Source organism: Arctopsyche grandis, chromosome 9 (assembly GCF_051622035.1).
Source record: "Arctopsyche grandis isolate Sample6627 chromosome 9, ASM5162203v2, whole genome shotgun sequence".
Taxonomy (NCBI): Eukaryota; Metazoa; Arthropoda; class Insecta; order Trichoptera; family Hydropsychidae; genus Arctopsyche; species Arctopsyche grandis.
This window is the reverse complement of record NC_135363.1, coordinates 30,964,595-30,992,246: the sequence shown is the minus strand read 5'-3', so window position 1 is coordinate 30,992,246 and position 27,652 is coordinate 30,964,595. Positions and strand designations below refer to the sequence as shown.

General features: G+C 37.1%; 4 protein-coding genes across 5 annotated transcripts in view; 3 read left to right on the top strand and 1 right to left on the bottom strand.

The window, feature by feature from the left end:
* Nucleotides 1-27,652, top strand: part of LOC143917399 (uncharacterized) — a 557,584-nt gene that overhangs the window by 145,247 nt on the left and 384,685 nt on the right. The gene's annotated exons all lie outside the window — the stretch shown is intronic.
* On the top strand, nt 1,648-4,389 carry LOC143916577 (putative ATP-dependent RNA helicase DDX10). Its single transcript, XM_077437724.1, has 3 exons — nt 1,648-1,886; nt 1,979-4,116; nt 4,179-4,389. The coding sequence occupies exons 1-3, from the start codon at nt 1,758-1,760 to the stop codon at nt 4,333-4,335; spliced, it is 2,424 nt and encodes an 807-aa protein (XP_077293850.1). The 5' UTR covers nt 1,648-1,757; the 3' UTR covers nt 4,336-4,389.
* Nucleotides 4,354-14,220, bottom strand: Coprox (oxygen-dependent coproporphyrinogen-III oxidase). Of its 2 annotated transcripts, none has more exons than XM_077437726.1 (8): nt 13,873-14,220; nt 10,588-10,816; nt 10,360-10,517; nt 7,521-7,651; nt 6,639-6,768; nt 6,400-6,563; nt 4,646-4,815; nt 4,354-4,574 (listed from the first exon to the last, which is right to left on the bottom strand). In XM_077437726.1, exons 1-8 carry the CDS (start codon nt 13,941-13,943, stop codon nt 4,470-4,472), a joined length of 1,158 nt encoding a protein of 385 aa, XP_077293852.1. In that variant the 5' UTR covers nt 13,944-14,220; the 3' UTR covers nt 4,354-4,469. The 2 variants fall into 2 exon arrangements, with proteins under 2 accessions (XP_077293852.1, XP_077293853.1); XM_077437727.1 differs by having other exon boundaries at nt 4,357-4,574; nt 7,527-7,651; nt 13,873-14,033.
* The window catches only part of Tomosyn (syntaxin-binding protein tomosyn), a 325,351-nt gene continuing 314,945 nt past the window's right edge, over nt 17,247-27,652 (top strand). The window contains exon 1 of the mRNA XM_077438881.1: nt 17,247-17,736. Coding sequence (XP_077295007.1) covers nt 17,611-17,736 — 126 coding nt within the window. The 5' untranslated portion in view covers nt 17,247-17,610. The remainder of the gene's footprint in view (nt 17,737-27,652) is intronic.

The following is a 27,652-nucleotide window of genomic DNA, read 5'->3' as shown; positions in this document are numbered from 1 at the left end:
TGAAAATATTATCGAGAGCACACATCCTTTCGTCAAGGATGTGTGCTCTCACCGCTATTGTTTAATTTGTATTCTTGACAGACTTGCAGTTGCAGCATAGCTCTAGAGCGGGGTTGACATTGAATGACAAAAAAACAAAGTGGGTGATATTCAGTAAGTCGATGCTCGATACGGCTCTAACTAAAATAACTCTAAAAATTAACAACGACGTGGTGGAAAAGAGTAGATCATTTCAGATATCTTGGGTGCTATCTGGGTGAAACGTGTGAAAGTAAACAGGAAATTCGCGTTAGAGTGGAGCAAGCAAGAGCTACATTCTTGAAATTGAAAAAAGTCCTAACCACACGTGATCTCAGTATAGCACTCCGACTGAGACTTCTACGATGCTACGTTTTCAGCATCCTTCTGTATGGGACAGAAACATGGACCCTGACAGATGCCACTTTTTAAAAAATACAGGCCTTTGAGATGTTGACATACAGAAGGATGCCGAGAATCTCATGGATGGCGCGTCGTACCGCTATAGTTAGTAAGTTTAGATAAAAAAAATATTGAGATAGAAAACCAATCCTCATTAACGTGGTGAAATAAAAATTGGCCAAACAACATAGCACGGAGAAAAAATCCGTAAAAAATATATATTTTTGACTTTTAAAATTCGCTAGACAATTAATTACAAGTATTTTAAAACAATAAAAAATCACAACCAATAGAAAAAAAATCTGACTATTGATTCCAATACTCATTTTGAGCACAAAAATCCCATAATTTGAAAACGAGTTTGAAAATAAAAAAAGTTTAAGAGCCTATGATATTAAAATTTTAATAATTTCTTTGAGAGCTTTCAGTAACTAAAAATCTGGGTTTTGGTGCATCCGCTCTAAAACCGCCAGATTAACAGAACGGCAGCTTTAAACGTAATTCTCTTTTTTTTTTAATGATAGATTGCACATCAGATGACGAGTAACCTTTCCATGTGCACAGATGCAATGATTAAAATTGAGTTGGATCCTTCTGGCGAGTTTAATAAGGCAAGATTCGGAACTTATCGAATCTTGCCTTATTTAACTCGCCTGAAAGATCCAACTCAATTTTAATAATTACCATTTTAATAATTGCATCTGTGCACATCGAAAGGTTACCCGTCATCTGATGTGCAATCTATCATTCGAGAAGACGAGAATTGCATTTAAAGTAGCCGTTCGTTAATCTGTCGTTCAATTTGTCTGGCGATTTTAGAGCGGATGCACCGCATCCAAAAATCTGACAATGCAATAAAAATCCGTTACAAAACATTCCATGACCGAAGAGGAATATGAAATATATTTACTGTATATTTGTTATAACGCTGTTTTTTGAAAACGGATTTCATCTTTAATTAAAAATTAATGTACGATTTCTTCCATCGCTATTTTTTTTTCTCCCACTTTTGCACCCGAAATGTCGGCTTTGGCGACGTTGCAAATTTATTTAAATTTTTATTTAACGGCAGCGTCAATATATTTTTTATATTATTTCATTTTTAGTTTTTTTTAGCCATTTGGGGTTTTGGCGTCCAGGTGTTCTGCACCCTCAAATCACCCCTTAGAGTGGCCCCGCACCGAACTATAAATTACATGGCTAATGGTCGAAAAATTTATTGTGTTTATAAGACTAATATGATAAGTTGGCAGCACTGAAAAGAGAACTGTCATTTCAGTTGACGTTTGCTGCGCACGTGCTTTTGCTTTGGTTGGGATTTTGTATTCTGCTAAGCCATGGGCGAGGAAAAAGTGGTCGAAAAGACGACGAAAAATAATAAAAAGTTCAAGAAGTTTAAGCCGCGTAAGAAAACTGGAGAAATTGAATGCAATCTCATCGAAAGCCTCCAACAGCGCTATTCCGATGTAAGTTTACTTCGAAAATATCATATTGTCCCAACATCGTCTTACATATTACTTAGTCATACATATTACATATTACTCGTCATGTATTGTAGATCAGCGTAGACAACATCAAAAGCTTCAAGGACTTACCGTTATCTGTGAAAACTTTGCGTGGCTTGAAAGACGGCAAATATTTCGTGCCGACTGAAATTCAAAAGCAATCCATAGGATTCGCTCTTCAAGGTAAAGACATCCTGGGTGCTGCGAAAACCGGGTCTGGTAAAACTTTAGCCTTCTTAGTGCCGATTTTAGAACACTTATTCTGCCAAAAATGGACTCGCTTGGACGGAGTCGGAGCTTTGATCATATCTCCGACTAGGGAATTGGCGTATCAAATCTTCGAGACTTTACGTAAAGTCGGTGTACATCACGATTTCTCAGCCGGTCTAATAATCGGTGGCCAAAATTTGAAGTTCGAGCGCAAAAGAATGGATCAATGCAACATTATGATATGCACACCTGGAAGACTTTTGCAGCATATGGACGAAAATCCGCTTTTCAATTGTAGCAATATGCAAATATTAGTGTTGGACGAGGCCGACAGGTGTTTAGATTTGGGTTTCGAAGCCGCTATGAATTCCATTATCGAGAATTTACCGCCTAAAAGGCAGACGTTGCTGTTTTCGGCCACGCAGACCAAATCAGTGCGGGATTTGGCTAGGTTGAGTTTGTCTGATCCGACTTACGTGGCTCCGCACGAGCAATCTGAATGGAGCACTCCCGTCTCGCTACAACAAAACTACGTCATATGCGAGGTGCATGAAAAGATATCGATATTATGGTCGTTCATTAAGAATCACTTGAAACAGAAGTCCATAGTTTTTATGGCAAGTTGTAAACAAGTCAAGTACGTTTATGAAATATTTTGCAAGTTGAGGCCGGGTATAAGTCTTTTAGCCTTGTACGGGTCATTGCATCAAGAGCGTAGAGAGCAAATTTACAAAGAATTCTGTAGAAAGTCGAATGTAGTTTTGTTTGCTACGGATTTAGCGTCTCGAGGATTAGATTTTCCGCTGGTGAATTGGGTTATTCAGGTGGATTGTCCTGAAGACGGTAATACTTATATTCACAGAGTGGGGAGGACTGCTAGGGGTTTGCAAGGTAAGGGAGAAGGATTGTTGATGCTTTTGCCGAGTGAGGAAGAAGCCATGCTGTTAGAGTTGAAGTCGAAGAAGATACCCATAAACAAAATACACATAGACCCTAGCAAAATAATGTCTCCTCAGAGAAAAATGGAATCTTTCCTTGCTGAATTTTCCGAGCTGAAACAGACCGCACAAAGAGCTTTTGTATCGTATGCAAAATCAGTTTTTCTAATGAAAAATAAAAATATATTCAATATTTATGCTCTAGACACGAATGCTTTTGCGAAATCTCTCGGATTAGTCGTTCCACCTCGAATAAGATTTTTGCAAAAGATTAAAAAGAACATTGAAGCACAAAAACAGAAAAATAGATCGGAAGATGATGTATCTGATGTTTCCGAAGAGAGTGTTAATAAATCGAAGAAAACTCGCGACGATTCTGACGATGACAATGATGATAGTTACCAAAATGAAAGTCAAACTGAAGGAGACGGTGGTTTCAAATTTGATATCTCCGATGATGACGGCGAAGACATTCTAACTGTCAAAAGGCGGAATCATAACGTAATTGATGAAGTCGATGAGCAGCCTATCGATATGGAGGAAAGGCCTGTAAAAAAGAAGAAGTCACTCACTAAGGCTGCGATTGTGAAAAAATTGTTAAACAAAAAAATTGTAGCAAATACTAAAGTTGTATTTAATGAAGAAGGAGAAGCGTTGTTGAATGAAAAGCGAGATTTGCGTTCAGAATTAGCCAAGGAATATGAGAACGAAGACAAGGGTGGAATAGATATTGAAAAAGCCAAATTAGTTCTGAGAGAAGAAGATAGATTTGATAAAGAAAGATTCAGAGAAAAAATCCGATTGAAACATAAAGAAGAGAAGCGAAAATTGAAACAAAGTAAAAAAGAAGAAGCGGAGAAAGATGATTTCGGTTCTGAGAGTGAATCCGACGGTCCCGACATGTCCTGGTTGCCAGACCCTGACAAAGTATATGGTGAGAGAAAAAGCGACAATGATGAAAGTCCTCAAAACAGCAGTTTTGAAGGCAACGATAGATCGAGCGAAGACGAAGATGACAATGCCAGTGAAGAAAATATACACAGGTATGTTAAATGTTCTATTAAACTTAATAATTTGATCATTATTAATGTGTGTATTATTTCAGGCCTTTAAAAAGAAAATTATCAGTTTCAAAAGGAATTCAACAAAAGAGTGTGAAGAAAATGAAAAAACTCAGGGCGGGAGTTAAAGATCTGTCAGCAAGTTTGAGTGTCAGCGAAGCTGAAAAACTTGCAATGCAATTGTTACAATCTAGAAAATAAAATCACATTGTTATTTTTATTCATTAATTTAATAAAAAATTATTCTTATTTGTATTTACGATTTTTTTATAAAAAATTAAAAAATCATTCATAGAATATATCAAAATTTCAAAACTTCAAATTTAACAAAATTACTATTTCGCTTCCTCAGTATTCAACCAATTGCGTGGATTCCTTAAAACTTCTAAAAGCTTTCCTTCCAAAGACTCCGGTTTAGGCTTATGCATGTATTCCCATTTCTAAAACACAAAAATAAAAATCATCATACATACAATAATACAATGCACATAATAATACACATCCAACGTACGGCATTCAACGGCAACGACATCAATATAGATTCATATCTTGCACCGGGAGTGTGGAGGCCAAATTTAGTCCCCCGATCATACATCAGATTGAATTCGACGTATCTGCCTCTCCGTAAAAGTTGCCATTGTCGCTCGTGGTAACCGTAAGCGTCATCTTTGTGTTGCTTCACTGTAATTTTATTTGTTTTTACTTTTTCTTGTAAAATTCAGAACATTGCAGATATCAAATTATGATGTATATGGTTATTTGGGACCTTTCTAGCAACAATGAGTAAGATAATGAATCGTATCAGTGCGAGGATTATCCAGTCTTAATGAATTATATACTAGCATATTCAAAAGTCTTTTCTATACAGAAAACGAAGAAAAGGCGTTTTGAATTATCCCAATTATATCTAAGTGTATCATACATACTTCATACTTGAGCTTTCGATTCACCATCGAGTTGAAAAAGTAAGTGTTAAGTCAAATTTCGAAGTATATTTCATAACAAGTCGCTAAAAGGAAACATTAGCGACTGCCGTGATGTGATTGTGAAATTTGAGTACAGGAATAAAAGTGATTCATAGTATCAATAAGACGGAATCAATGGTGTTATATATGTACATATCTGAGGGTGCTACTTTAGTATGCCGTCTACCTCAGCATGCGATCTACCTTTGAATTGCAGTCGACTATTTTTTTTTTTGTATTGTAGCAACAACCTGTTTATTATAATTTTTGTTTTTTCCCAAGCCCCATAATGTTGTCGAAGCATTTCTATCAAAATATCGTCAACAGCTAAGAAAATACCGGCCCTAATAACCTAATCTTAAATGAATAGGGCCAACCCCAACTTAACCTAACCTAACCTGACCCTTAACCGTTTGCCCGCGGCCGTCTTCTATGGAAACTTTGGGCGACAAGTCTGTAGCGCGGCTGTCTTCCATAGACTTTCTGAACTTTGCACGGGATTTTGAGGCTTATATGCGCCTATTTCAACTGTTTTAAGGTTCAAAATTGGTTGAATATATTACTGAGAGTTGAATGCCATCTATTCAATTTGCTTAAAATGAATATATACCAGTCAAAATTAGTTTTTTGTGGAACCATACTGAAGCCTCGCTTATGTGACGTCACGTCTTTATACAATTGAGACGATACGTCTCAATTGTATAAAGAATGATTATTTGAAAATTAATCCAAAACTACGAGATATATTATGTATTTTATTGTTTAAAATAATACTTTGTGTTAATTAACATATCTAGTTACTTGAGTAAATATTAAAATCTATATTTAAGGTCGAAAACTCGATTGCCAAATTCGCGAAAAAGGTGCCGCATACAGGGCTTGTTCGCTATATTTATTGCCGCAGGCAAAGGGTTAAATAAATAGGTGTTGGCTGTTAAGATGTGTTTCTTTTAAGTTTTATTTCATCAATATTTTCACAAAAAAACATATCTTAGCAGCCAATACCTATTTATTTAAGGGCCAGGTTAGGTTAGGTTAAGTTAGGGTTGGCCCTATTCATTTACGATTAGGTTGTTAGGATCGGTATTATTCAGTCACACGCGAGAACCGAGACAGTGAGACCGCATATTAAAGTAAAAACGTGAAGGTAGATCGCATACTGAAGTAGATATGTGAAGGTGACCGCATACTAAAGTGGCACCTATCCGAGACATGAGAGCGAATGTATGTACGTCTATAAATCACAATTGTATGTTTATTACAAGCATTGATGCAATCGAATGAAGCATAATATGACAACCTAATGGGATGTAGCTCGGTATTACGGCATCGGCACAGCTGGTTACGAACGCAAATGCTTTTTCTTTAGTCGGACTGTCGATGTCGTCGAAGAAAATTCCACCGACGCCTCGTCGCTCTTGCCGGTGTGGAATGAAGAAGTAATCATCGCACCATTTCTTGAACCTTAAACACGGTACGATCGCTTAGAATTGTTTTAAAAAGTTACATATTCATTTTACGGTCTGTTTATATTCACACTTTGGATAGTAGGACTTGTCATGTTTGTCGCATGCTTTTTTTAGAGAGCCGTGAAAATGTTTGGTGTCTTCTTCGTTTAAGTAATACGGAGTGAGATCAGTTCCACCGCCAAACCACCATTGTACGGATCCTGAATTATGAATTATATTATATACAAATTTATTCCATATCGTTGGCAGTAGGCAGAATTGCTATCAGTCAGAAAAGACCTTTATAATATGCACATTGAACATGTGCATATTTTTTTTATTACATTTTAAACCAGGAAGGCCTTACAGGTAAACCCCAATGCTCCTTCCTGGCCAATTACAAACAATACAGCATTTTTATTATACAAGTTGCTGAATTACGAGACACTGAAAACTCGCAAATTAGCGAGACATCTATGAATTGTATATAAATTTTATTGTACATTAATCATACTTAAATAGTGGTGACATAGTAGGTAGGATGAATTTTAGCCAATTTTTAATCGGGAACCGTTTCAACAATGAAATCGGAGAAAATTGGCAAACTCTGATAGGAAACGATCGACCTGAAGTCACAAATATCCAGATTTGACCAGCAGCACTACCGATATACTCAGAAAAATTCTTTTCAATCGAGGTCAGCTCATGGGATCGAACATGGCGCCTCTCGGTGTTAGGCAGAAGCTTAACGGCCGAGCTATTGAGCAGTGCATACATAAACTCACTATCTATCAGCATTAACTGTTACTAAAATCACCTAGCTATTTCATTATTAAGTAAATTTATAAAAGTTATATAGGTTTTGCGTGATGTGTGTAACAAAATGCGAATATAAAAATTCGTCTACTGCCTGGGTATATGGATTGAATTTTATTTATTTATTAATTGTTGAGTGTTTGAAAAGTTGTTAAACCATCACTGTCCGTCACTTCAAAGTATCTGTAGTTGAAGTGAATGGTCGGCACCATGGGATTACGTGGATGGATTACGGCACTGACGCCTGCTGCGAAGAAAGGCAAATGTCCGTCGCTTAATTTCTTTCCTCTGCAATGTGAAAATATATGGTACATATAATATATATTATTAGGTTCTATGATTATTTCTCACACGAGGATCCCACACATAAAAAAGTAATAGTAAATGAAAAATAAAACCAAAAAAAAAAAATGTGACCAACCCACGACCTTGTATATGTATTTGAGGAATATAAGGTCACAAAACAAAATTCGATAATTAAACATACATATACGTTCACACATACCGGCTATGAATCTTACACAAGACAAAAAGGTCTACTTCCGGTCGTCGGATTTTGTTCAAATTTTTTTTTATTACTTAAAATCACTAAATATAATGGACATTAAATATCAAAAAGATAAAATTAATACAACAAGTCAAAATAAAATCATGAAATTTGGTTTTAAAAAAAATGACCACTTTTGGGTTTCGAATTCTATCTAAAACCTTATCAATTCTAAGTTAGTACATAAAGAATACAAATATAAATTTTGAGCTCGAAACGTTCAGTAGTGTGAAAAAAATCGTGTGGTCGCAACACTAATGGCTTTTCTAAGAGGAAAAAATCTCATTTTTTTTTTAATTTCATCTCATTGATACAAGAATTATACTTGAATTTTCTAGTGAAGAGCACACATATTTAAATCTGTAAATTTTGTTTTACATGACATTAAAACAAGGATTTCTACTTTTAAATTTATACTGGAACTTTCGAGAATAGCACACGTACAGATTTAAAGGGACCAAAACAATAGTAGAAGAAATATCGAACAAGAGTAAACTGCCACTTCCTGTTGACGGATCTTCACAAAATTTTATATATTATTATTAGTCACCGGAGCCTGAGGGGGCCGTGTATTGTTCAAAGGTTGTAAATGCATTGTTAAAGGTTTGCCGAACAATGGATAGCACTGTGACTATCCTACCTCTAATTATTATATACTAGCTGTATTACCCGGCTTCGCTCAGTGTTTATAATATAAACCGCTTAAACATGACTAAGCTAATTTAATTAAAAAAAAAAAAAAAATTTAAAAATTTAAAAAAAAAATAAAAAAAAAAATTAAAAAAAAATAAAAAATAAAATCAAAAAAAAAATAAAAAAAAAATCAAAAAAAAAATTTAAAAAAATCAAAAAAAAAAATCAATTTTTTTTTTTGCCTTCTAGGGCTTCGCCCTCGGCACCCCCCTGAGCCTTTGCCTTCTAGGGCTTCGCCCCTCCACGCCCCATGAGCAATTGCCGTTTAGGGCTTCGCCCCCATGATCAGTTGCCTTTTAGGGCTTCGCCCCTCCGCGCCCCCATGATTCAAAGCCGTCTAGGGCTTCGCCCCCCCTAGTTAATGCCTTTTAGGGCTTCGCCCCCCGCGCCCCCAAGATTAATTGCCGTTTAGGGCTTCGCCCCCCTTAGTTAATGCCTTTTAGGGCTTCGCCCCTCCGCGCCCCCATGATTAAATGCCGTCTAAGGCTTCGCCCCCATGATCAGTTGCCTTTTAGGGCTTCGCCCCTCCGCGCCCCCATGATTAATTGCCGTCTAGGGCTTCGCCCCCCTTAGTTAATGCCTATTAGGGCTTGCGCCCCATGAGGCTGGGCCCCCCGGGCCCCCTTCGGGGCCCTACGGGGCTGCGCCCCTTGTGGCGCCCCCTTTTGAGCCCCATGGGGCTGCGCCCCATGAGGCTGGGCCCCCCGGGCCCCCTTCGGGGCCCCATGTGGCGCCCCCTTTTGAGCCCCATGGGGCTGCGCCCCATGAGGCTGGGCCCCCCCGGGGCCCCACGGGGCTGCGCCCCTTGTGGCGCCCCCTTGTGGCGCCCCCTTTTGAGCCCCATGGGGCTGCGCCCCATGAGGCTGGGCCCCACGGGGCTGCGTCCCTTGTGGCGCCCCCTTTTGAGCCCCATGGGGCTGCGCCCCATGAGGCTGGGCCCCCCGGGCCCCCTTCGGGGCCCCACGGGGCTGCGCCCCTTGTGGCGCCCCCTTTTGAGCCCCATGGGGCTGTGCCCCATGAGGCTGGGCCCCCCCGGGGCCCCACGGGGCTGCGCCCCTCGTGGCGCCCCCTTTTGAGCCCCATGGGGCTGCGCCCCATGAGGCTGGGCCCCCCGGGCCCCCTTCGGGGCCCCACGGGGCTGCGCCCCTTGTGGCGCCCCTGGCGGGGCCCCATGAAGCTACTCGCCTTGCGCCCCCGCGGGGGTGAATCCATTGAAACGAAAAAAACAAATCGGCGCCCATGGATCGAAAAAAAAAAAATCGAATCACGTGTTCGATGACGTCACCGATCTACGGACGACGACGACGAAAACGACGACCAAGGATACATACAAAGTCTCTTTCCAAATTATAGATTAGACTAGATAACTTGGTATTAAACTTCTAGATATTAAATTTCAGTTCAATAAACCAAAGAGTTTCTGAGAAAAATATAAAAAACGTCGATTCTCTAGAGTAAAAGTACTACTTCCAGTAAAGTAAAAAATATCAGGATATAAAATTTATAATTTATATTATATTTCAATTAAATACACTGAAAAGTTTCCGAGTAAGACTCAAAATACCTCGATTCTCTAGAGTAAAAGTACTACTCTGGTTGAGATAAAAATATAAGTGTATAAAATTTATCATTTCTATTACATGTAAAAAAGTTTATGTCTGATCCGTTGAGTTTAAGAGATAATTGAATCCGAAAACTAAAAATAAATAGGACATCTATAAAAAATCCCTGTTCCCAAATGGAACCTTATGTATACCTAGATCTCATTTGTTGTATGGCTCCAGGTGGCAAGTTTCCACTGACGACGGATATATTAACTCCAGCTTTCTCAAATATTCGTCCGTCTTGCATCACACAAGTTATCCCCCCACCTCCTTGCTCCCTCTCCCACCTGTCGACGATGAATTTAGTCTCCTGCAAACAAATCCTAACATCATCGATGAAATAAATCACACCGGATACTTCCAAATCACCACCGACATACTCTATCCTCTTCAGCTTCCAACGCTCTGCAGAACTCTGCTTGGATTCTCATAATCATCAACTCCACTTTTGTTTTCATATCGTCGGAACTGTTATTCAACTGGGCGAGCGATGTTATCGGTTCGGCCATGAATTTATCAACTTTTATATTAGATTTTGCCATCTCTGCATTTCTTTTGTATTCTGAATATGCTACGAAACCCGTTCCGAATATGGCTGCACCTATGTAACTGAAAATATACGGTGAAAATTTCATATATTTCAAATTCGCATGATGCTATGTTATGTTATAAGGTGACCATTTTTGCCAAATTCAAAACCAGAACATTTTTTTCCAAAAACATATTTCTCAATACTTCAATTATTTAAAACGAAGATTAAATAATCACGGACGCACATTTATTAAAAACTGAATTCATTTTCTTGAATGCTCTTATAAAATTCTACACAAGACTGGTTAAAATTATACTAAATGATTAGCAAACATTTTAAGCTTTCAACATTCAATTTAATTCATCAAAGTAAAAAATCTTTCGACTGGTGCATTTGTTCCTGATAAATGGAAACTTAATTTGACTAATTTGCCAATATTTTTGTAGGAGAAATCATTTTTGGCGAAGAATGTGTATATTTATCCATCTATTAGATAAAATTCTATTACATAAAAAAGTGTAGTGGTTTTATCTCATGACTTACCAGGGCAAATACCCAAAAAACCAGTACTGTCCTGGTAAAATCAGTGCAAATGGCCCCACCTTAGGTTACATACATACATACATATAAAAAATAGCAATGAAGTAAAAAAAAGCATATAAAATAAATCATAGGAAGTATATTAAAAAAACATAAAAAATAAATATTATGTATGAATGTTCGACCACATCATCATAATTGGCATCAAAGAAACCTGAAGAATGAACCAATATGTTGAAGAAAGGGGGAGTATTTTGATTTTTGATTTTGAAATGCTTTTTATTATTACTAAATATTATATTCACAATACATCTTATATCTATTTTAAAAGCTACTGATCTACTGATCATTTTCTATTTTACAATTTTAATTTAATTTTGTTAGTAATCATAGTATTATATTATTCTGATGTTAATACAGTATATCATAATAGAAAAAAGAGCTCAAAAACCTATTTACAATTCTTACAAATGCTCATAATACATCTAATACATAATATTAATTAAAGACTCTCTAAAGTCGATGACCTAAAGCAGATTGTGTTTAGATAATCTGTGTAAAAACGTATGAAACAGTATGAAACATAAAATTCAACGATTTTATTTATAATTTAATTTAAATCCACGATTATTATAAAGAAATTATTAAATTTCAATTTATTAGTGGATTAACTTTTCTGCACCACTTCCTAAGTTACGGAAGTCGCGACCAATTAGAACGGTTGAGTTAGTTTGATCAGTTAAGAATTTTTAAGTCATGTTTATTTATTTTTCTTTTCTTCTATTTATGTATTTTTACTTGTATTTCATGTACTTTTTTCTTTTTGTCCTTTTTTAATCTTTTTAGCACACTCGTCGCTTTGGAGCAATCTGTTAGACGAGTCTGCTTGATTAATTGATGTATAATAAAATTAAAAAAATAAATAAATTGGAGAGTCTACATAGTTGACACATGCCATAATACTTTTAATTAAAGACAATAATAAAAAAATAGGTGTCATAGTGTGGAGATTTCTTACAACTCTGACTCTGACTTCACAGCCCTGTTTTGTTATATAAAATCAAATTACCAATTTCTTTAAGATAGATTTATTTATTATTTTTATTTCAATCCATGATTTTAATTCATTAGTAGATTAACTTCAATAAAATTGGAGAGTCTACATAGTTGACACATGCCATAATACTTTTAATTAAAGACAATAATAAAAAAATAGGACGCATAGTCTGGAGATTTCTTATGATTCTGACTCCGACTTCACAGCCCTGTTTTTTTTTTATATAAAATCAGATTACCAACTTCTTTAAGATAGATTTATTTATTATTTTTATTTCAATCCATGATTTTAATTCATTAGTAGATTAACTTCAATAAAATTGGAGAGTCTACATAGTTGACACATGCCATAATACTTTTAATTAAAGAAAATAAAAAAAAAATAGGACGCATAATCTGGAGATTTCTTATGATTCTGACTCCGACTTCACAGCCCTGTTTTTTTTATATAAAATCAGATTACCAACTTCTTTAAGATATATTTATTTATTATTTTTATTTCAATCCATGATTTTAATTCATTAGTAGACTAACTTCAATAAAATTGGAGAGTCTACATAGTTGACACATGCCATAATACTTTTAATTAAAGAAAATAATAAAAAAAATAGGACGCATAGTCTGGAGATTTCTTACAACTCTGACTCCGACTTCACAGCCCTGTTTTTTTTTATATAAAATCAGATTACCAACTTCTTTAAGATAGATTTATTTATTATTTTTATTTCAATCCATGATTTTAATTCATTAGTAGATTAACTTCAATAAAATTGGAGAGTCTACATAGTTGACACATGCCATAATACTTTTAATTAAAGAAAATAATAAAAAAATAGGACGCATAATCTGGAGATTTCTTATGATTCTGACTCCGACTTCACAGCCCTGTTTTTTTTATATAAAATCAGATTACCAACTTCTTTAAGATATATTTATTTATTATTTTTATTTCAATCCATGATTTTAATTCATTAGTAGACTAACTTCAATAAAATTGGAGAGTCTACATAGTTGACACATGCCATAATACTTTTAATTAAAGAAAATAATAAAAAAATAGGACGCATAGTCTGGAGATTTCTTACAACTCTGACTCCGACTTCACAGCCCTGTTTTTTTTTATATAAAATCAGATTACCAACTTCTTTAAGATAGATTTATTTATTATTTTTATTTCAATCCATGATTTTAATTCATTAGTAGATTAACTTCAATAAAATTGGAGAGTCTACATAGTTGACACATGCTATAATACGTTTAATTAGACAATAATAAAAAAATAGGAGTCATAGTCTGGAGATTTCGAACGACTCTGACTCCGACTTCACAGCCCTGTTTTTTTTATATAAAATCAGATTACCAACTTCTTTAAGATAGATATAAAAATTTATATGTAGATACCTTTTATAAAATGAAATAGTGATGGATTTCCATATAAAATTTCTATTGTGTTTAGGTAATCTGTGTTAATCTGTATGAAAACTATCATACATAGAAAGTTATCAGTGGAACTAACCTCAAAAGTCATCAAACTAACCTGAAATTTTTTTTCTTAGCCGCCGTGTAGGTGCACAGGGGAGCTAAGATTTTAAACGTTTTGTACAACATGTCGTCTGACGTGACGTTGGCCCAACTTTTAAAGTGACAGATAGATAGTGTGTGTAACGTGTATGACGTGCGTCTGCGCGTTTCACAACAGAAACTAACAATCAGCTGTTCCGATGTGGCCGCAAATCGCGCGCAATCAAAGAATGCGAGCACTTGTTTTGTCTTTTTCTATCGCATTGTAATCGCCGTAGTGACGGCCCGTCAGAAAGAGACGGCAAAAAGTCACGCACAATCGTATTCGTCGACAATCCAAAGCGGCCCAAACACGTTCGATACTATTGAGGTCCGCAACGTGACCGATGACACGCGTCTACTCGTCCAGTGTCGTACAGACTAGTATTCGATGTTTCTCATTAGATTCTTTCATGTTTCTTATTAGATTCCAATAACTCATAAAATTCCTGAAAGCACGCAAAATAGGGCGATGTATTCAAATAGTAGGGTGACTGGAAAAATGCACTCGAGATAGTTGCACTCTCGAGAAATTCAAACTTTAACCTGTGAAGGACGGAGCGTCGAGATCGAACGAATGTCCCGAACTGGGGTCGAGTAAGACCTCCAGTATTATTTAATCAAAATACAGCTTTCATATTTATATTTCATATTTATTTACATATATACCAGGAAGGCCTTACAGGCGCCTTCCTGGTATATATGTAAATATGCCCAATGCGCCTTCCTGGCCAATTACAAAATACAAATGCAGCATTTTTATTACAAGTCGTTGAATTGCGAGACACTGAAAAACTCTCAAACTAACGAGACATCTATGAATTGTACATACATTTTATTGTACATCAATCAAACTTCAAATAGTGGTGACATCGTAGGTAGGAAGGATTTTAAGCCAATTTTTTTTCCGGGAACCGTTTCAACAATGAAATCAGAGAAAATTGGCAAACTCTGATAGGAAACGATCAACCTGGAGTCACAAATCCAGGTTTGAACAACAGCATACTCTGAAAAATTGATTTTCATTCGAGGCCCGGGCCCAGGAATCGAACCCGGCGCCTCTCGACGCTAAGCAGAAGCTTAACGACTGAGCTATGCTGCTGGCTATAAACGTTGACAAATGAATGACACGGATTACACGACGGGTATTATTCTTGTTTACTTTGTACATGCTCAAAATACAACGCCTATCGCCGTATTTCAGGCTCATGGACTTGTTGGCAAAACGCCGATCGGCGTTGGTCAGCATTCAAAGGGTTAAACAATATTTTTTTTCCCGGCCGCCTGTGTGTGTCGCACACATTTGTAAATACGGTATGCGCGGCCCTGCCTATATTGTTATTCAGAATCATCGAGAGATGACCGTGAAAAAGTCGAAAATGTTCGTTTACCATGCATACATATGAAAAACGGTTAGTAAATATATCAGTGGCGTGCGGTAAAACTCTCTCTCCCCCCGTCGTACATCCTTACTTAATATGGGCGAGCAGGATACAAGTGGCACAAGAGGAACAAGAGGAACAGGCTTTTCCTCCAGTATCCTGCGCGCGCACATTAAACAAGGCTGTATGACAAAAAGAGAGATAATTTCACCGCATGCCACTAATATACATATATTATATATGGGTCTACGTGACGAGCCAGAATGTTAAATTACAGAAAACACAAATATCGCTGTAGCCTCGCAGCCCATATAGACAATCAGCCACTGACTCATACTACACAGAATCTTATAGGTCCATAAATCAGCAGTTGAGAAGGTCTATAAAACCGGTCTCCGTGACGAGCCGGAATGTTAAATTACAGAAAAAGCAAGATATCGGAAGGCAAAGATCGAAAATCGGAAGATCTTAAGTTGAAAGATAAAAAAAGGGTGCATGGTAAACGGTACATTCTGCGCGCACACATTAATACGGGAGGAAAAGCCTGTTCCTCTTGTTCCTGTTATATCCTGCTCGCGCAAATTAAGTGAGTACGTTTACCATGCACCCTTTTTTTTTGATCTTTCGACTTAAGATCTTTCGATTTTCGATCTTTGCCTTCCGATATTTGCGTTTTCTGTAATTTAACATTCTGGCTCGTCACGGAGACCGATTATATATACATAGTACCGTTTACAATGCACCCTTTTTTTTGATCTTTCGACATAAGATCTTTCGATTTTCGTTATTTGCTTTTTCGACCTTTTCACTTTCGGTCCCGTGAGGTAGACCCAGACCCATTGATGTATAATACACATAGATGGGCCCTGACGTGTGATTTTGGTCGGAGATCTTGTCTTCACTAACTGAGGCGTTTCGGGGGGTTTAACTAGCGGGGAAGTTGAGAAAAAAATGGTTTTTTTCCGTACGACACAGCGGTACCCACTGTGCAGGTAGAAACTGTGCATGCGCCAAAAGGGAGACCAGTATAAGACGTGAGGGCGGATCTAGTGTATTAATTCGTTTCGTTCTCCAGCTACTGCGTGGTAATACGTCATGCCCGTTGTTGCTGGAACAATTGGGACTTTATGTACCTGATAATTATGTGCGTGGTTGATATCATAATTTAATGGTTGTACCATCTGCTCGCAGTTCTTTTTCGAATGGCTCCTATACCTAGAGCTATTCGACTTATCAATGAAATCGTTGCTACCGTCCCTGAATGTGGAATTTTCCACCTTGTGGAGCGTAGATTATCGGATGTTATTTTAACATATTTATCTGGTAACCTGCGCTCATCATTACTTTCTTAATTTGAATGTGATGTACATATGAGTGGAATCTTAATCTACTCTCTTACATTTGGGCCTCACTGTGATATTATTTTTTATTCATATTTTGTTTGATTTATTTTACCATGTTTTCTGCTTTCAAATTTTTCTGTTTTTTACTAATTTTACTTGTATTATATCTTTGTTAAATGTAGGCCATTGTGGCGCATTAGGTTCTTTCTGTAATGCCACTATGGTCCAAAACTATTAATAAATAATATTATACATAAAAATAATATTAGCAATGCCCCCCAGACCATTGTGGCGCATTAGGTTTTTCCTGTAATGTCACAATGGTCCAAAATGTTAAATAAATAAATATTTCGGCCGCCTGTGTGTGTTGCACACATTTGTACATATGGTATGCGCGACCCTGCCGATAGTTGTGATTCGGAGTCATCGAGAGATGACGTTCGTGATGTTTAGTGGTCGCACTGAAATGCGGATAGTGTTGGGGGGTACGGGCGTGCCCCGCTATGCGCAGTGCGTGATGCGCGGAATGAAGCGGGAACGGAATGAAGAGTGCGCATGCGCGTACGTATCGACCGGCGCGCCAGCCGCAATGCCGTACGCGGGGAGGGTGGGGTAGGGGTAGGGGTAGGTGTAAAGGCGGGGCGAGCGAGTGGAGTCGCGACTCGAGACTCGCAACTCGCTTTCGTCACTCGCTCGAGCCACTCGCCCGAGTCAGTGTCGGACGAGCGGCGGCGGACACCACAACACACCACACACACACACCATACACACACACACACACACACACACACCATCCATCACACAACACACCGCGCAGCACACCCACACACCCGCACACACACACACACACTCCGCACCACAGACAACACCACACTCCACAGTCGACTCGAGTCCGCTCCACTCCAGAGAGGCGGCCAGAGTCTGCTGGAGTTCCGGGCGCCGGCGCTGGCTGCTGACTGCTGATTGCCGCTGCCGCTGCCGACTGCCGACATGAAGAAGTTTACGTTCAAGGGCGTGCTGGATGGCTTCCGCTCCAACCAGCCGCAGCCGCCCGTCCGCGGTCAGGACCAGGAGATCCAGGAGACCCTCCGCTCGGACCACTTCCATCTAAAAAAGGTCAGTTCGCCCCACCCCACCCACTCGTTTGAAATTCCCGCGCTACGATTCGACACGCGCGACTCCCGCAAACAAAACAACGCCAATCGCGGCCCTCTCCCCGTCCCCTTTTCACTCTCATTTTTCCCTCGCGAATTTCACATCGCAAAGCAAGTCTCTCATCTTGAGGACGCTCAAATAGACTATGACGCGATTTAAAAATTATTGCGTTATTGTCACCGACTTGCCTGTGTGCATATAATTAATTGCTCACTCGGTAAAATATCGCAATTCGAATCGACGGAATTAATAATTTTAAGTTTGATTATTTTTTTTGTTTTTGTCGGCCACTATGTGATATGCCGCGTCTCTTTCCACGATATACGATTCTAAGTCTCTTTTCACGATAAACGAACATTCAATAGAGAATTATTATATATGTATGTGCGATGAGTATTGGCCGAACGTTTACCCTTTTCTCCCGTGCATTATTATGTAAGTTTGAACGATGATTTTATTTATTTTAAATTGTAGGTACATACTGCACGTTGTGCGAAAACGATCATCCGTCGGAAGAATCTCTCCGGAGAAATTTTTTGACGAGACCGAAAATGTGTACGTCAAAAGTACCGAAGCCGATGTAGAAAATTTTACAAGATTTAAAATGCAAACGATAAATATCGAAGCGTAGCGGTCGTTTCTGGTGCGGTATCGCTTAGATAAATATTGGAAAGTATCGGAAGAGAACCTTTGTCCTTTGGATGGCTCGTTCGAAGAGTGGACGATAAAATTAAGAAATAACTAGCTCCGGCTAGGAACGATGCTCCGAACCGAGTACCACTTTGGCTGGAATAGCAAACATTATCCGGGCTATAACCACCTCTTTGCGCACCTGCTTTACTTTGCTAAATTGAAGTCAAAAATGCTAGTTTTCACTCCGGGTGGAAGAAAGAGTACGACGAATGGGTGCTAATTACGATTTTGGCTCGCGGCACTCGGTTTGAGAGCCGCGTTACCGTATCGTAAACTGGCGTTTATTTTTCTTATCAATTGTTATAATAATGAGTCGGTCGACACTCGCCGATAGCGCAATATTATTATGCCAGCGCGGTTATGATGTCACCATGGCGAATTTTGCTGAAAATTAACCTGTCACATAACCCAGAAGTTTTCCCTAACTCGAGCGATCTGGGTACGCTAAAGCGAATTTTCATCGAAAAATTTTGAAAAACGAGTTCGAATACACTTGCTGCGTTTTATTGTTGCGAAAAACTAAAGTTTTCAAGCGAATTTTAACTCGTTTTCGTTTGACCCAAATGCTTGCCGGTAGTAAATGCCGAGTCGTATTGGCGATGGATGCTCTCCGCGCAATACTGCGCACACACCTATTTACATTTATTGTTTACCGTTGAGAGGTGATTCTCAAATACTTCGTTGCATTTTTTCTTCGAACAGTATAAAATACTATCAATTCTTCAGTCTGATCGAGGTCTTTCGAACTCTGATGCCATAAAAAAATAACTATCACTAAAACAAAGCGCGCTGAAAGTGAGGAATTTAAAAGCAAAATGTAGGTCGATTTTAAAAGGATCAGAAATGTAAACTTTTTAGTAAGCATATATGTACATATAAAGTTCCAAAAGAGTTCCAAATAGAGAAATATCGTTTTATCTATTTAATTTCTGTCTTCTTTTGACAAGCCTCTTCTACATATGTTTGCATTCGCTCGTCTGACAACAATTGGATTTGATATCCTACGTTCTTCCGATCGTTTTGAAACTTTGCCATTTTGCGCGGTTTGGTCAACAGTATATATTTAAATCAAATCCTCCAGTACGATGGTGAAAAATAATCGTAATAGACAAGTTTAAAAAATGCTACAATTTTGACCATTTTGCCGTGTTTCTTATCCTTTCCGCCAACCTCTCGCTTTGTCAGATTTTAACTGTTTAAACGCCTATAACTTTCTCTTTTTCACACTATATCTTATAAAATTTGCATTATAGGTTCTCACTATCTCTCATATATATTTTTACTTCACTCATTATGTATTATTTTTAATATGACCCAGAAGAAAACATTTTAAATGTTTCATTCATATTACTTCAGCTTGAAAGTCGAAATTTACATTTTTTTCGAAGACAATGAAAACTGTTTTATCTTGTAACACTTGTTTTTGCACTTATTTTTAAAGTTTTACACACAAATGATCAAAAATGGATTTACGAAGATTATTAGTTAGAGATGTGATTTGGGTTGATTTGATGGAATTTAAAAGAGTTATCAATATTGATTCAAATGTGTAAATCTTAACAAACATCGCTTGATAAAATAGCATTAATCTTTCGAAAGTAACCAAATTCGAGAGATACGCTATGCTAATTAAGGCAAAATAAGCAGATTCGGTATTGCTCGCTGTACCAGAGCAAATACAAGTATATTTAATGAGATGTTTGCCATTAAAATGAATGTGAGAGGTTTAAACATACATATATCCAATAAAAGTTGCACCATATTAGCTAAAATTATATAAATTAGTAAATAAAAAAACCACAACCGCTCGTAAATAAGTCGAGATATCACTGTGTGTGTCATAATAAATTCAATCTAAATTTTCACGTTGTGGAAAAATGAAAAATAAACAGTATGAATGAGATTTCTCGAGAATGCGCGGCGCCACCGGTGCGCGACGGACGCTCAACATTAAATATGAATAAAGTGATAATTTCTGTTTTTTTTTCCTGACTAGATTGTGTAGTAATAATTGAGAAGCGCTTGTTGAATCGCGCATATGGTAGAGGGGCCAGGTGACCACATAGCATTGATATGCCTGATGTGCCTCCTATTTATTAGTCGAGAGCGACTGATACAACAGAAATTTAGTTATTTTTACCTGTTTTTCCACTAGCGTATGCTCTGCAATGATCAAGGTCATGTTTTTCATCCAATGATTGATATCCGATGCACACGAGTCAGATCTGATGCATTTTTTGTATTGCTTTGTGTCATGAGACCATCTTTTAATAAAATAAGCCTTATTAGCAGCAATGTGTCAGATACATGGATACATATGTACAATGTATGGATTCTAATCAAGAAGTCTTTCTGAAATGCTCAGTTTACCGATACTGTTGCAGAATATTAATATGTACATATACATAGCTGAAAGAAGTACTTGAACTTAGGCAAAGTAAGGATCTAATACTCAAAGGCGAAAGTATTAAAGACGCTGGTTGAAGTTGAGAATAAAAAAAAATGATCCAAAAGTACATACATTGAAAGATGGAAGATGGAAGATGAAAGCCCCACCCCGTTATTGCAAATGAGTCAGATCTGATGCATTGCTTTGTGTCATGAGACCATCTTTACACAAAATAATCCTTATTAGGAGCAATGTGTCAGATACATAAATACCTATGTATGTATGTATGGATTCTAATCAAGAAGTCTTTCTGAAATGCTCAGTTTACTGATACTGTTGCAGAATTCGTAATATGTACATACATATACATACATAGCTGAAGGAAGTACTTGAACTTACGGACAAAGTAAGGATCCTCAAAGGCGAAAGTCTTAAGAGGGCTGGACAGCAGCGCCTTGTCCATACAAACTTACTAAACTTCTCCCTTCCTCAATTATGGCACTAGAGAAATTATTTTTTAATATGCTATGGATATCCACCATTGGGGTGCATCTATCGTTTTATTTTTTTGATTTATTATTTTTTGTAGGAGCTAGGAGCCGCCAAACATCTATAAAATCGCCTCTTTTTTACACCCACGAAAAGAGTCCAGCGTGCTTATTTAACGGTCGATTTTAAAAAAAATACGCTGATAGATGCACAGAAAATATCTTTCTCATACCGATGATGAAATTTTTTTTAAAATTGGTTCAGTTTTGGAGGAGAAAATAGTTGATTAGGAAAGCTGGATTTTGTAAATTTAAAAGAGGTAGAATCTGTTGGACGCGCATCTGTCCCTTTTACTCAATATATGTGCGGGGGTCGGGGGGGGTCCGAGGCTAGTACACGTACACGTACACTATACACACACACTCGCACTAACATACGCACTCCCATACGACTCATATACCACTGTTCACATGACAAGTTCATACATACGATATACAATTCGCTCGAATCGTAACTACACAATATGTACGTATTACATATTTCGATACATAAGTACTATATTCGCGCACACCAAATTGCAACTTCTGACTTGTCGATTTCTTTTTATTTCTCCAGATTGGTGTGTCTATGTATGTACGTGACACTTTTATACGAACTTCTAAAATAAAACAATGTGTTATGTAAAGTAATTCTTGAATTTATTCAAAATATTTTTTCATTTTGTTTGCGGAGAAAATGAAAATAAAATACTAAAATCTATTTTCTACATATATATTAGTGAAATATTCACATTTTTTAAAATACAGGAAAAGATTATAGTAATTAAACCCTTTCACGGGCAAATTATTTTAAATTGATATATACGATTTTTTTCTTCTTGAATATTGTTCACAGGTACAAACAGAAGGCAAATATATTTTTTATTAAAACAATTAGTAATAAAAGTGGGAAGTATATTTTCCAGGGATCTTTCCTTGGTGCAGTTTTGAAAAATGAAAATGCATTTACAGATAACAAATATACTGAACATAAAATAATAAATGAAAATAAAACACACATTATTAAATAAAATATAGATATATTTAAATAGACTTATCAGCTTCCATGACATTAGCGCTGTCACGCCAATTTTTAAAACACTTGTGCTCAGTTGCATCTATATTTAATTTTGTAGCTCTGGCACATATGCAGCGGTAAGGGCGGTTTCAGACTAGCGTTTTATTTCTGCGCGTATACGGTCATTTCGCCATACGCGCTTACACGCGCGCTACTTTTTGCGCTTCAAAAAACCGAACGCGCGTACACGGGCTTATTTCGGCGTTTTCGCTCGAACCGGTAGTGGTGATTTAGTATCAACATGGATAATACGAGCTTATAAGCGCGTCTACGCTCGTACGAGTTGCGCGTATGGAAAACGAAGCGCCTATACGTGCCTACATGCACTTCAAAAAACGAGATTATACGCGCGTATAAAACGCTAGTCTGAAACCGCCCTAAGAGTTTCGTACTCCGAGATATAAAACTTTTTTAGTTCGGAGCCCTACTATGCACGCTGCACCAGACAAGGAGTTAAACCCACTTTTATATGATCTCTTTGCCCAAGAACCGTCTGCAATGACTGTCAGTAAGGGATATCCTTCCTCGTCTATGTCACCATTTAAAATGGCGAGCCTTTTTTCTTCTTCACCAACGACAATCATTTCATCAAAGGCACATTCTTCGATTGTTGGCGCTAAATGTTGTTCTATGCTTGTGTAAGTTCCACGACTCAAATTTCATTTAATTGTGAATAGCCATTACCTGTACAAATAATTCCTTCTACGAAAGCAGTATTTGCGGAAACTTGCAGTTTCGGATCTTCGGAGTATACAGTTTACTTTGCTAAGCACATTCTACACCGAAAAACATATTCGCTGAGAAAACCTTTTCTTATTTCTTTCACAAAATTTAAGTCAGATAATGTACAATTAGTGTGTTCATGCTAAATTTTTGAAAGCGCTGAAAATAAATATTTAATATCTACTATTCTGCGCCCTTCTAATTGTTCATGAATATCTGTTTCGTTGGGATTGTCTGCTTCTGCTTCTATAACTAAATCATCAAGCCTCGTTGATGACGTTGAACTAGCTGTTTCTGATAAATTTTGATCGAATAAATATCGCGGAACTGTATACAAAGATGTCGGTCCAGAACTTGTGGAGGCTACAGCTAAGTTTCCAACAGCAGCAGCATTGGCGACATCGATGTTTATCTCTTTATCTCTTCATTTTTACTACCAGACATGTCAATTATTTGACCTAAATATAAATAATTATTTACTACTTCTACTGGTTTATCATCTAAGGGGATGCTATCAGGCATGCAATAACTATTGAACATTAGTTTAGTCTTATCTACGTTAATTTTTAATCCTACTTTTCTACTTTCCCTGTCCAGCTGTGTTAGTCTGATAAGTAGGTCAGCTGAATCACGAGCTACTAGAACTATATCGTCTGCGAACCGAAGGTGACTCAAAAAGCGACCATTGATGCTTACTCCGGCTGTATCCCAATCCAATTTCCTGAAAACTCCCTCAAGCACCGCATTGAATAACTTGGGCGAGATTGTATCTCCTTGTCTTACTCCTTTTCCTATGCTATGCTCACATCACTACATTTTGCATAATAAATAATAGTTACTAAGTCACAAGAAAGCATTATTACCTGGTGGTCGAATGTGTTGTAAGATGGATATTTCGTTTAAAATATCGTTTTTGTCTTTTAGTCGACTGGAACATACGTTATTTCTTCCCTTTTCTTCCATCCATTGTAAGTACTCAGTTCTTAGACTTTCGTACAAACAAACGCTGAACGATATGCATATGACACGACGGAAAGGAGAATTCAAAGAAGCGGGACGCGTAAATACATTCATAAGCGCGAGCGACCGAAACAGCATATTACGAAAGATGCATGTTCCCAAACGTTGCAAGTACAAATATTTCCCGCTCGCATCAATAATACATCAATAATATTCGATGTTTGGGAATTTGTGCTCGATGCAAAACGCGCGCGCACACACACACTCTCACTCACTTTCGTGGTAGTTCGGGCTGTAGCTCGAAGACAGAAACAAAAACAACATTTTTTATAAAGCGATATTCAAAAGTGACGCTGCTATCCAACCCTCTTAAAGACGCTGGCTGAAGTTGAGAAAAATGATCCAAAAGTACATTGAAAGATTGAAGATGAAAGCCCCACCCAGTTTATATGAAGTTTTTGATTCCTGTATGATATTTATAGAGTAAAAGACTGGACTGATCCTAAACTTACAACCTATTATATAATGTTAACTAAAGAAACTGATCTCGTCATCATCGTTTGCAGTCGTTGGATGAAGTCCTCTCTTGGGTTGTGTTGGCGATTTATCTTGTCCTATTATTCTTCTAGCCATTTCGATGTTTTGATATAGTAGGAATATGTAAAAGAGCATTTCGAACTCGATCATATTCAGTTGTTTTCTTTTGGGTGCAAAATGATTATGAAACTGTTGTAATGTTGCAATCCGAATACATGTTTTGAGTGTTAGTTTTTTTTTTTTTTGAGATTTAGCCTTACTTCAGGTCTCGAACAGTGGGTCAAGGACTCGTCCCACTATGTAGAAAGAAACGAGATAAATAACGCTCACCACGTCTTGGCATACCTCACCGGTGATTATCTCCAGGTTTCAAGTGCACTCAGAAGTGCCGTGCATAATAATGCAAGTTCATTCATGGCTTCATATTAGGCACAGGTGGAGGAAATGCATATAAGAAAGCACAATAGACATATGTATATGTACATAATATTTTGTATACAAATGAAACGACAAGTTTCGCCTTATCTCTTCGTACATACATACCTGTAGATAAATACGTTATGATAAAATACAAGCATTGATGTAAGTATTTACATATATTCTGTTTGATTTGGAATGTGCTAAATAAAATAGGCGATTGAATTTTGCATCGAGTCAAATCAGATTTTATTACTGTGAAGTAGCGCAGTAAATTGATATTGTGAGCTCTATTCTTCATAATGGCGACTCTTCAATCAGTATTTCCTGATTTCGCTGATTGTTTGATCTAAGATTTGATCTTCTTCGTGCGTTCGTTCTATCTACGGATATAATTTCTTACACGAAACGTATGTATTTATGTATGTACATATGTTGGTTGAAGGGTTTTTAAATTGCGCTGTATGTAATTCAAATTTTGTATTATATTGTGGATATTTCTAAAAATGTCAAAAGTTTCAGGTTTTAATAGTAATCAGCATTATTTGGATGTTGATTTGGGTATATAGATGGTAATTTTATTTCCTTAAACTGAAAGTAAGCAATTGGAAACCACTGAAATGTATTTTTTAAGTTATTATATAATAAATTTAATGTGGCGTAAAGCAAAATGGGTGTCAAGTGAATAGACATCGTTTGAAATCACTTTCGCTTTAAAAAATCAGGTTTTGTTTGATTAAACTTGTTTTGACTTTTTTTGGAAATATCATTTATCACAATCTTATGAAACTAGAATTCTTTATTTATAAATCTTGTACTTTTTGTATTCTTTAAAAGGTGTTTTATTTTAGTATTTTTCTCTTTTATATTAATCTAAATTAATGGTCAGTCTGATTAAGATATGGAAGAACCGCTCTATTATGAGAATAATGAAAATCCCATGGTGTTCCCATTGCATTGTTTGGAGTCGAGACATGGACCCTGAAAAAGAGAGAAAGGGACATGGTATAGGTATGTAGATATATTCGAAATGTGGTGTTGGAGACAGATGCTGGGCATCCCATGGACCGTAAGACGCACGAACATCTCCATCCTCAAAATGCTGGCAGTTTCAGAGAGACTCTCCATAACATGTAGGAAAAGTGTTCTTCCATACTGTGGCCATATTTTCAAGAAGAATTTGGAGAGTCTGGAGAGGCTGGTAGTCACCGGAACGCTGGAGGTAACGGTATACCATAAGATGGTAAGACCAAATCAAAGAACTGACGGGATCTGCCTTCAACTTGGCACAGAACCGGGAGGAAAGGAGGCAGATCGTCCATCAAATTCCATCAATGGAGTCAATGACCACGACGCTCAGTATTGGAAGAAGAAAGAATCTCAATTAATTAGTTTTGCTTAACGGAACTAATCCATACGAATGATTTTTTGACACCCGTACATTCATGAATCTTTTTTCAAGGTCACGTTTGTGCGTTTGTCATGGTAGGTAGTATGATATAAAAACAAACTAAAACCAATCTATGCTAGTAAACAATAATCAAAAAAAATAATCAAGTTGACGTCTAAAAAAATGATTTATATAGACAAAATTACAAATATTATATTTGAAGTATTACAATACTACAGAAAGAAGGAAAATATTAACATCATACCCAGAAGACGTATGATTTTAAAAATGTAAGAAGAAATGAATTGAAGAGCAATATGGTGATTTTTTAAATGTATTTAGAACAATACATTTTAGACCTGACATTGACATTTTGATCAGAGGAATTTGACAATGCTCAAAATTTAATTAAAAAAATAGGTAGGTAGACACAAATATTACACACAATTGAGAGCAAATAATAATATCATATTTATTTATTTTTTACAATTTCGTCATAGTGACATTACAGATTAGCTCCAGGTCGTCACTATCTAAAGACTATCGAGACATCTAAATACTTAATTATTACATTCATACACATGTAAATCGAAACAATACCTGAAATCTATGGCCAGATATTACAAACATCGTATAATTACGATTAATAACATTTTTCATGTAACAATACGAATTTTTACATTCGATAAATAACCACAAAGACATCTATGGTGAGAAATCTGGCGAAACCTGAGTTATAACAATAACTCAAGATTTGCAACAGAAAATTGGGAAGGAAAAGCCAATTCTACAGGAATCGTTGCAATGAAAATCAGAAAAATTGGCAAATTCTGATAAAAAACGATCGACCTCGACAAACCAAGATCTGGCCAAGAACGAGACTCTTAGTGGGAATCGAACTCGTGACATCAAGCACGAAATGATTCAATACTCACCACTAGACCACGCTGCTAGTTTATGTAGATAAGCATAACCAATTCGAAAGGATTAGCGATAGTTTAAAAAAAAAATCGGTGTCATTATTTTCTTACGCGGCGCATGATTTCCTTACGCGTCACACGACTTTCATATCTGATTTTCTCACATTTGCACGATTTCATACACTTGATTTCGGACTATATTCAACGAAGAACCACATACATATGTAATTTTGATCAGATCAA

Coding starts and splice junctions, on each gene's coding strand:
- LOC143916577 (XM_077437724.1), top strand. CDS start 1,758: ATGGGCGAGGAAAAAGTGGTCGAAAAGACGACGAAAAATAATAAAAAG. Junction 1,887..1,978: donor TCCAACAGCGCTATTCCGAT/GTAAGTTTACTT, acceptor CATGTATTGTAG/ATCAGCGTAGACAACATCAA. Junction 4,117..4,178: donor AGTGAAGAAAATATACACAG/GTATGTTAAATG, acceptor GTATTATTTCAG/GCCTTTAAAAAGAAAATTAT.
- Coprox (XM_077437726.1), bottom strand. CDS start 13,943: ATGTTGTACAAAACGTTTAAAATCTTAGCTCCCCTGTGCACCTACACG. Junction 10,518..10,587: donor TGGAAGCTGAAGAGGATAGA/GTATGTCGGTGG, acceptor ATTTGTTTGCAG/GAGACTAAATTCATCGTCGA. Junction 6,769..7,520: donor TGAAGTGACGGACAGTGATG/GTTTAACAACTT, acceptor TTCATAATTCAG/GATCCGTACAATGGTGGTTT.